A 10880-nucleotide genomic window follows, 5' to 3' on the forward strand; every position below is an offset into this window, starting at 1 on the left:
TTCAACGAATATATATAAATATATTAACAAAGAAGAAAAAAAACATCATTGAATTTAATTCAATGAACAAAAAAAAAAAAAAATGAAAAATGATGAGATGAAAGATGAACATAAGCATTGAATGCATTACATCTCAAAGATCCTTGGGTATTAAATCACATTGTGAAGCAAATTGTTAAAAAGGAGGATGTGATAGTAGTAAGAGAGTGGCGCCTTGTACATAAAAAGTGAGATAGATAATAGACTAAAAACCAGACATAAAAAAATTAGATAAAAAAACGACAGACATTGTCATTTCAAAGGGATATATCTGCAGCTGACATATTCTTTATATTACAAGTATGTATATAAACTTCATTAAAATATTCTTCGAGTTGAAATATTCAGTCAAAAGCCACAGGAAAATTTCGAAAACATCATTAATTATTATTTTTTTTTTTTAATCATCTGAATGAAATTTACAGCCTTTCAATTTTCATATAAAAATTATTAAATTATATCTGTAAAAATTGAGAATTCATTATTTTTTTTTGTTATTTAAAATAAGGATATAAATTTTGTTTATTAAATTAATAATGAGGCTATGCAATGAGGTATTTTAATCGACAATTTAACCAGTATAAATTCGAGGTCAATGGGATATATATGAATGTGAAAATGCAACAAAATATAATGAACCCTCGCCCTAGTGGCGTTTCAATATCCCAGATTTGCATAACCCTCTGAATGCTCCCCTATATTAAACCCCTATATTTATAAGTCTACTTTAATCATTGAGTTTTTTTTTTTTCTTTCTTATTATTACGTTCAAAGTGTTTGACATAGATCTCACCTTTCTCCAAAAATTTCATTGAGCAAAAAAGAATAAATGAAAGGGAAACCAAAATATACAATACATGAGGATTGTTGTTGTTTTTTTTTTCAATTGTATATTTATTTTTAAATGAAAATTACAACACCCCAGTGATTTTTTTAAATCCTTTTGAAATTGATGCTAAGCTGACATTTCGCAGAATTATTATTATTATTCTTTTTTAAAGATTAAATATATTAATTTAATTTTTATGTCGATGTAATTTGACATGAATTTATTTATAATTTATAATTTATTTGATCAATTGAGGTACTTGGAAAATTGTTTTTTTTTTTAAGTAAAATTGATTTATTTAATTTCGCACTATTTAAATAAATAATAAAAATTAGGGGTGTGCGAATATTCGAAAAGCTAAGTCTTGAAATTTTTTTTTTTTTTATTTCTTCATTTTTTTAATTATTTTTTTGAACAAATTTATGAAACTACTATTTAAAAAAAAATTACTACAATCAATAGCAGCTAATTTTAAAAGAGAATTTATTAATTCCGAGACATTATGATAAAATAAAAAAAAAAAAAAAAGCTTAATTCGAAAAATTAAAAACATACAGTCGAATTATTCGTTACTATTCGACTATTCGAAAAATCGAATAAAACTAAAAAAAAAATTTAATTACATTTAGTTGTCTCAATTAATTAATAATTAAAATACCAAATTAGTTAAATAAAATATTTACAAGTTAATTATTTAACCATAAACAATTTAATAAATAATTAATAAAATAACAATGATTATCAATCACCAAACCAAACAAATAAATAAAATAATAATAATAATTATGATTAAAATGATAAAATATAATAAGCGTATATGTACAGTAATTTATTTGTATTGTGTATTATTTAAATTGATGTTTAATGATATTGAAGCTGCATGTGACGCATTCTATTTGACATTAATTTAGTGTATAGTAACTTGGGTCATGAGATTATGTTTTTATTAAAGTGATCATGAAGCTATTGTATATATTAAGCAACGAGGGTCCAATGACACGGCTGTTTATTAAAATAATATAACTTAAAACATTCAAAAATATAATAATAATATTTTAAAAATTTTAGCCACAAATGAAGCTGAATTTTATTTGAAATGATCAAGTTGATGCGGTACATTTACTGACCATTCGTTGGAATATGCAAATGATACCAGTGGTTAAAAAGAAAGTAAAAAAAAAAAATAAAAATGAATATCATGATATGGGCTTTACATTGGTGTGGCCAAATTCACCTCATGGAATTTTGTACAATGAAATAGCCTGAGTAGAGTCTTTTATGGTGTACCATTATCGAAATTGCTTCATCATATTTCGATGATACATTTTTTTTAATCTAAAAAAAAAATATAATACATTGCTTTATTTGGAAAAAAAAAATATATATATGTAGATTTGTTTTTAATGATATTATAAAGAGGAAATAAAATTTTTTGATTTATTTCCTGTTGTTTCGAATAAATAAATAACAAGTTGATTTTTTACGCATGCGTGTAGGAAAAATTGGAACGAAAATTGACGAAAAATACCGAAAATCTAATGGCAAGTGTCTGCTGAAAAAGGAGAATTTAAAAAAGAAAAAGAAAAAATAGAAGAAGAAGAAGAAGAAAAATACTTGGTGGTGCTTGATGGCACACAAGTCTTGATCGGTCAAGCCAGTCAAGCCAGTCAAGCATTGTCAAGCAATGAACATAGTCAACCTCCTCACTCAATACTAAAAAAAGATTATCAAATAGAAAAGCGTTATGAGTACGTGTTCCTTTTGTAAGGAAAAATTTTTAATTTCATCAGACAGAACAAGAAGCTAGCAAATAATTATTATTTGTATTTTATTACATTGGCTTTTTATTTTTTGGTAAGCAATATTATTTAAATTTAAATTTTACAATTATTTTTTTCATCGAGTTGTTTATTTGTCAATAGATTACTATTTTTATTATTTAAAATCAAATAGTCTTTCGTCATGATTCAGGTCAGCCACGTTGAACGGACAAACCACAAATATATTTTTTTTTTTTTTTTCTTCATCAATTAGCTCGTAGATAACACCATCAAACTGTCGTTGATAAAATTTTTTTTTTTTTTTTATTTTTTTTCTATTATCTTTTTCGAATGTTTCTAATGACTTTTTGGGGCTTCTAATGGATATTTTCTGTGAATCGAGATATTATTAATTTTAGATTCAGACGAGTATATATTTATCTTGAATTTAATTAACACCCCTCTTGGATGCTCCACATTTACAGACTAATTTTTTTATTTTTAAATAATTTTGACCTTTATTAAGCTTGGAAATTTGATAAACTTTTGTCAACCCAATTTATATATTTTTTATTTATAATTTTGGACTTTTAAAATTCATCAACTTGGAGTATAATAATTATTGTTGTTGTTGTTGATAATTTTTTATTTGTAAAATCAGGTTTTATGAAAACAGTAGTTTAGTTACATCAGAAATTTAATAGTATAGAAGTTAAAATGAAAGAAGGGGAGAATTGTACTTTCAAAGTATAAAAATAAGGTAAATTGACTTTCATTTAGGATCAAGAATTTCAGTTACTAAGGTCATTTGTCCCATTACTCAGTGCATTGACGTTTGAAATATCAATATTATTTAAAAAAAAAAACATGAAAATTATTTAAAAATAGATATTTTAATTTTTTTTTCAGGTCATTTTGAGGAAATAAAAAAAAACGAAGAAATTAAATTAAATAAAAATGGTAAGATAAATATATTTTTTTTTCTGTTATCTATGAATATTTTTTAAATTAAAAAAATAAATGTATTTTTATTTATCTACCTGTGATGTATCTTGATTTATCTGAATAATAATTTCTCAATGATAAATTTAAATTTAAAAATATTTTTGATTTCAAGTTTTTTATTTTTTATTTGAATAATTTATAGAGAAAAAAAAAATTTTAATTTTATATCTTTAAATCTGTTGTTTTTTGTTGATTTATTATTTATAAATTTCAGGGAACTAAAGGTAATTTTTCACCTGGAAATACTCAAACAATTGATTTGAAAGTTGAAGGAGGTGTGAGCCCAAAAAAATTTGATCCATTTGACAGTCGGATCGTTAAAAATCCAACAACGTAATTATAAAATTAATAATTATATTTTTAAGCTAAATTATAATCTAATATATTTTTAATAAAAAAAAAAAAATCATTCAACAGGAACTTTGATACACTTGTTCACTTGCTAAAAGCTGTATTTGGAACTGGTATTCTTTCAATGCCATTTGCATTTCGTCAATCTGGAATACTTCTTGGTGGCTTAACAGCAATCATCATTGGAATTATCAGCACTCACTGTGCTTACATTTTGGTAAATTAAAATTCCTAAATATGTATTATTACTCATCATTAAATTGTAAAAACAATAACATTATTTATTTTACATTTCAGGTAAAATGTGCACATATATTATACTACAAAGTTGAAAAAACAACAATGAGTTTTCCGGAAGTTGCAGAACAAGCTCTATCAATTGGACCAAAGCCACTTCAAAAATATTCCAAAATTGGAAGGTAAAAACATCATCATCATCATCATCTGGCAAATAATTGGATAATGTTAATTAAATTATATTTTTTATTTTAGATATATTGTTGAGATAACATTATTCGTTGCATATTTTGGTACATGCAGTGTATTTGCTGTTGTCGCTGCAAAAAATTATCGAAGTGTTGTAAATTGGTATTTTTATAATACAGAAAGTACAAATATTGAAGATGGTTTTAGTCTAAGATTGATGATAATTTGTTTATTAATTCCACTTGTTATGTTATCATGGATACCAGATTTAAAAAATCTCGTTCCAATTTCAATGATTGCCAATATTTCAATGATAACAAGTGTAGTTATTATATTTTATTGGATATTTTGTCATTTTGCAAGTGGCACATATGATTCAAGTAAATTTGTATATTATCCTTCAACATTTCAAGAATTTATTGACAAATTTCCAAAATGCTTTAGTATAATTATCTTTGCCATGGAGTCAATTGGTGTTATAATGCCAATTGAAAATAAAATGAAAACACCCAAGAAATTCATTGGTACATTTGGAGTTCTTAATTTAGGCATGACTGGAATTACTGTGATGTATGTTGTCATTGGAGTTGTGGGGTATATGAACAATCCAAATTCAACAGAAGACATGATTGTTCTTGAAATATCATCAAAAGAACCGTGAGTAATTATTTATCAATTAGATAATTTTACACTTTGGGTATCTCTTTAAAATTCTTGACAATAAATTTAATTTTTTTTTTTTTTTTTTAAATTGCTCACTTTTATCAAAAAATTAATTACAAAAATTAAAAAAAATAATTAGCAGTTTGATAAATAATCCATTAATAAATTTAAGCAAATTTTTTTAATTTTTAATTTATATACCTGAAGAAGAGAAAAACAATTTTAATATTAAATTTATTTTAAAAATTAATTTACAGAATATCTCATGTTTTAAAAATACTAGTGGGAACATCAGTGATATGCACATGTCGTTTATTATTTAGTGTTTGTCTTGAAATTGCTGAAAATTGGATGGAAAATTTTCAAGCTAAAAAATCAACACTGATAGATTATACACTGAGAACAATGATGATGACAACATGTGGTAAGTTTAATAGAAAATTAAAATAAAACAACATTTAATTATTGTTTTAATAATAATGTTTTTTTTTAATTTTTAGTTTTATTGGCTGTTGCTGTACCAGCAATATCACCATTCATGTCACTGATTGGAGCATTTTGTTTTTCAATTCAAGGTTTTATATTACCAGTTATTCTTGAAACAATAACAGTATGGAATTTTGGTTTTGGTTTTTGTAAATGGATTGCAATTAAAAATATAATTATTGTTGTTGTTGCTATATTTGCAATATTTTATGGTTCTGCTGATGCCATACCAGGCATCAAAAAGGCTATATTTGAAAATTAATTATTAAAATACGACAATACTAAATTTAACTGCTCAATTAAAATTTTTGTTTTTTTTTGTAAAATAAATTCAATAATCATTTGTTCCATTGATGAATGTAACTAAAATAATAATAAAAAAAAAAAAGATGAAATAATAAAATTGTAAATTTATTTCTCGCTCATATTTGTTGGAAGACACTGATGGTCTTGAGCTGGATTTCATATCAAAAAATAAAAAAGACAAAACCACCACAGCTATGCTATCAAATCCCCAATCTTATACCTAAGCGGTGGATTTTCATTCAGGCAACACGAAAGATAGAAAAAAAATAAATAAAAAAAAAGAAAACCAACTGAGACATTAGCTGGAAAAAAAAATAATAAAATTTCATATATAAATATATTTTCACATTTTATACACATGGACATAACTCATCCAAGTTTAATAAATTTTTAAGTTTTGATATCATTTTATCGTTAAACTTCTTACTTCATGATATGAAGAAAAAAACGTGCGTTCACTAGAGTGTGATAATCTTTTTTCATGATATTGGCATTTGATATTGTGATGACCTGTACCAAGGACGAATATCAATACTTTTTAAATTGAAAAAAATAAATTATCTTGAAATAAATGACTTAGAAAAAAATATATATTTTTAAAATGAATAATTTTAATTATTTTGATTTATTTCATTATTTTATTTATTAAAAAAGACACTGCATTGCTTCAAAGTAATTTTAATAATTCCAAATCAATAAATTATCATTTTAATAATTAAAAATAATTTGCTAACTTTTAAAAATTAATTTTTTAATTATTAACCAACTTTTTCTTCATAAAAAAATTCAGTATTTTTTATCACTCGTTATTTTTTTTTATTAAATAGATAATTATTTAAAAATTTCACGAGATTTTTGTTTACGTTTACGTGAAAATTTATTTAGCAAGTTTTAAAATTTAAATTAAATTATTTATCAACAGACTCAACGAATTAAAGTCATACAAGTGTACTTTTAAAATAAGTGTATATATAATGTTTTGAATAAAATTGTTCATGGGTTTATAATTGCTTTTGAATTTATTGGTATTATATGATAATAACATAGCAACACCAAAGACAATATGATGCTAACAAACATATACGAGTCTCCAGGGATATAAATTTCAGTCAGGGTGTGCAAAACACAACACATTTTATTTTTTCTATTTTTTTTTTCTACAAATAAAAAACTAAAATGTCTTTGTTTCACGTAGAAATATATCCACTTGTCTATGTACAATTTTGTATCACTGATGTTTAGCATATTCCCCCTCAAAATCTACATGAAAATTCCAATAAACTTTTCCGAGGAAAATAATGTTGATATACACACAACAGCTGTATAAAACTTTCAGCTTTTTTTTTCTTTAAAAGTTTTATATAGAGGATAAAAAAAAAATATTAAATTTGCAATATATCTTTGCGAGCTTTGATAAATTTGATTGATTTTATTTTTTTAATTATTATTTTAATTTTATTGTTTAAATATTTGCATTTGGTTGATTAATATTTGTGAGTATTTATTTTTGTGATATTAACAAACACAGTTGTGCCAAGCACACGAAAGTTTTTGAAGCTTTTTGAACTGTAATTTTCTACTTTGTGCAGATATTTGCTTTTGACATTTTCATGTGTGCATATAATAGACTGTGATGATATGAGATAGACCATTCAACAAAATACAATTTTGATTTTTGAGTGTGCCCATTCAGTATGTTACTAACGAAAATTTTTTTACATGAAAAATATATATATTCATTGCAACACATTTGCTTTGGAGAATGTTAAAAATATTTTAAATATTATTTATAATAATAATAATATCACTTTAGCATAAAAACTTTTCAAGAGATTTAAAAATAAAATTAAACTATCTCAGTGAATTGTTCAATTAATAAAAGCCAAAAAAATATATCTGGATTTGACAAGTAAATTTTTTTTTCATTTAGAACAATATGAATATTTTTTATTTTTATTCTCTTTGTATTGTCAAGATGTCGTTGAGTTGTTGATAGAAATTAAATAAAACAATTTAAAAATATCAGTTAAAAATAAATTGAATTAAATCAATTTAAAAAAAAGATGATATTTTTCAGAGCAAGGAAAATTAATTAATTAATTATTCTTATTAAATATATTTAACTTTTGAATCTAATTAATTAGAAAATTTAATTTAAAAGTGTTGAGTGAAGAAAATTTAATTAAAAAATTAATTTTTCGTTATTTTTTTTATGTTTTAATTTTTTGTTATTTAGTTATTATTTTATGGGTTATTCTTGAGAGAAAGTATTGAAGAAGCTGGTTTTACCAATCGATAATATGGGTGGCCGAATGGTCTAGGGGCATGATTCTCGCTTTGGGTGCGAGAGGTCCCGGGTTCAAATCCCGGTTCGGCCCATCGTTTTTTTGCATTTTTTTTATTTATTAGTTATTCTTGAGAGAAAGTATTGAAGAAGCTGGTTTTACCAATCAATAATATGGGTGGCCGAATGGTCTAGGGGCATGATTCTCGCTTTGGGTGCGAGAGGTCCCGGGTTCAAATCCCGGTTCGGCCCATCATTTTTTTTGGCATTTTTTTTCTATTTTAAATATCACATATGATTGCTAATTCATTAAACAATTAATTTTGCAATTTAAATTAATTATTCAATTAACATTTGAACAATAAAGATGAAGCGAAAATTAATGTGAATATTTTTTTTTATTTTTTGAATTTTAAAAAATTCAATTTTATAAAGGAAAATGTTATCAAATAAAAAAAAAAATGGCAATAAAGATAAACACACGAAAAGACTAAAATAAATAAAAACGAGTGGGCCATAGCAGCTTCCGCTGTTTTTATTTTATATCTGTATATTTTTATTTTTCTTTAATTTATATTTTTCCATGTTAAAATAAAAAAAAATATACAAGAGTTAGTAGGAGTCAACGAAGAGATGGTTAATAGTTTGAACTGTCTAGCGTCGTATACATAGACATTTGGCACCTTGCCAAATCCAGTTGAGGTCCTTGTACATCACTCTAACTTATCTCTTTCTTCCTTCTCATCCTTTCTACAAAATTTTCCATCTAATACTTTTTTTTTTTCATCATTTTGTCTATATATACAAAATAAAAGTTTTCGTATTTTACTTGTTAGTTAAATAGAAGGAAAAAAAATTTACAAATTATTTCGTTTAGATGTTTTTCTAGAGAAATTTCGTCACTTGAATTTTTTTTTATTATACCAATCGAAATAAATTATAAAAAAACTTTTTACGTTAGTCATAAATAAAGTCATGTATGTAGGATGTCATCGTGAGAAAATAATAAAAAAAATAAAGCATTATTTTTATTTATTCAAATTTTAGTTTTAAAAAAATAATAAATAAATAAATAGAGGGTAGTTATGTTCAAGGAACTTTGGTGTTTACTGATAAATAAATGCTGGAATCTCATAATTGCAGTGATAAAAAAAGAAAAAAAAAAATATCAACATCATACATTGCCTGCACCCTTGGTTGGTAAATACTGCAACATTTAAAAGTCAAACTAAATGTAAAATTTTCCGTAACAACTTGTGGGGGTATATATATTAAACGTATGGTACTTTGTGGTATGTTAAGAGCATTAACGTCGACTACTTTTTAACCAGGCAAAATTAGTAACGATATACGAGTGTTAAACAAACTTTATGTTAACACTCTTTCAAAGTCGTTATCGACTTGTAACACCCACTCGCCAATTTTCATTTATTATTAAATTTATAAATTTTTTTTTTTAAATTTGTATGTCTTAATTATTAACATCAACGTTATTTACTGGTAATATAAATATTTAATTTACTCAAAATAATACTGATGAAAAAATTAAATATTCTTGCAATTTTATAAAATACATTTTGAATATTTTGTTGGTCAAGTTTTTGGTAGATAAAAATTAATTGCTTTAAAATAAATCTTAAATAATTAAATAAATTTTAAAATTTATTTAAATATACTTATAAATATTTTTCGAATATTAATATTGACTAATGAATTTTGGGACACTTGATGACCATGAAGAGCTATCGATTAAACAATGTAAACTCAAATTCTGTCTATGCCAAATGTCCAAGTAAATTCCACAATGACAAACAGAATCAAGAGTACATATAGACATACAGTGTGTTTCAAGAATTCAAATTGTGTATTCGTGAGCACGAACAGCACTCTACAACGGTGTTCAAAAATTTCAAATGCATTTTAGATATTCGATCAAATATATATTCTGTATATTTAATCCATGTAACTCAATATATACATTCGGGTCAACATGAAAATATATATACTCTGCGTGAATATATGAAAATTGTAAGGGAAAAAAAAATAAATAAATAAAAAAAAAAAACTCGAGGGCTCGATCGTACTTGAATATAAAAATATAAAATACATGAGCATTATTCTGCCCTTTTCAAAAATGATGGCGATATGTTTTATCAGCTTATAAATGGTCCTTCGTTTGCAGCCCATTCAACCAAATAAAAAAAAAAATGATAATCTTTATTGATGAGTATTGCATGAATTTGCAAGTTATATTCAAATTTTATATATATTTTTTTCCCCAATGAATTAAAGTTGTATGAAAGAGGAGGACATTTTTGCTTAGTCTCATCGTTCACCAGATATTATTTCTTAATAAACGACTTATACATGAAGCAATAAATTTTGAAAATAAATCTGTAAATTGCTAGATAAATCGAAATTATTATCAGTGGTCCAAATGGAGTATATAAAAACCTTTCAGCAGTAGAAAATTACATTGGAAAATGTACTACATCTGCAGCAAATATATTTTTAAAATTTATTTATTTTTTTTGCTTTATGAATTAATAATGTGCAATATGATCATCGCATGATCATTTGATCAATGATTATTTAAAAGTCATTTGGATCAGCTAGTAGTAGTACATCGAAACTAAAAATTTTCATCTATCCCTGAGGCAAACTGAGATTTCCAATCTCAATGGAACACACATGTATATGCATTAAATATTTATCTTGTGTGTCGCAAAAT

The 10880-nt window shown here is 24.3% G+C and overlaps 1 protein-coding gene and 2 non-coding genes across 4 annotated transcripts; all 3 read left to right on the top strand.

The window, feature by feature from the left end:
* Positions 1-248: 248 nt before the first annotated feature.
* LOC122858475 (proton-coupled amino acid transporter-like protein pathetic) lies at positions 249-5962 on the top strand. 2 transcript variants are annotated; one of them, XM_044161402.1, is made up of 9 exons: positions 249-339; positions 2365-2722; positions 3538-3588; positions 3848-3966; positions 4051-4201; positions 4282-4403; positions 4477-5067; positions 5331-5497; positions 5574-5962. In XM_044161402.1, exons 3-9 carry the CDS (start codon positions 3586-3588, stop codon positions 5819-5821), a joined length of 1401 nt encoding a protein of 466 aa, XP_044017337.1. In that variant the 5' UTR covers positions 249-339; positions 2365-2722; positions 3538-3585; the 3' UTR covers positions 5822-5962. The 2 variants fall into 2 exon arrangements, with proteins under 2 accessions (XP_044017337.1, XP_044017338.1); XM_044161403.1 differs by lacking the exon at positions 2365-2722 and having other exon boundaries at positions 252-339; positions 5574-5845.
* A 2209-nt stretch (positions 5963-8171) lies between these two features.
* On the top strand, positions 8172-8243 carry Trnap-ugg. Its single transcript has one exon. It is a non-coding gene; the product is annotated as a tRNA-Pro (tRNA).
* Positions 8244-8329: 86 nt separating this feature from the next.
* On the top strand, positions 8330-8401 carry Trnap-ugg. The gene has a single exon. It is a non-coding gene; the product is annotated as a tRNA-Pro (tRNA).
* The last annotated feature ends 2479 nt before the right edge of the window (positions 8402-10880 follow it).

This window comes from Aphidius gifuensis, linkage group LG5 (genome assembly GCF_014905175.1).
Source record: "Aphidius gifuensis isolate YNYX2018 linkage group LG5, ASM1490517v1, whole genome shotgun sequence".
Classification (NCBI taxonomy): Eukaryota; Metazoa; Arthropoda; class Insecta; order Hymenoptera; family Braconidae; genus Aphidius; species Aphidius gifuensis.

What these genes read in the sequence shown, in the direction of transcription:
- LOC122858475 (XM_044161402.1), top strand. An exon ending in ATCGTTAAAAATCCAACAAC is followed by an intron (nt 3,967 to 4,050) that starts GTAATTATAAAA and finishes ATCATTCAACAG; the next exon opens with GAACTTTGATACACTTGTTC. An exon ending in AAATATTCCAAAATTGGAAG is followed by an intron (nt 4,404 to 4,476) that starts GTAAAAACATCA and finishes TTTTTATTTTAG; the next exon opens with ATATATTGTTGAGATAACAT.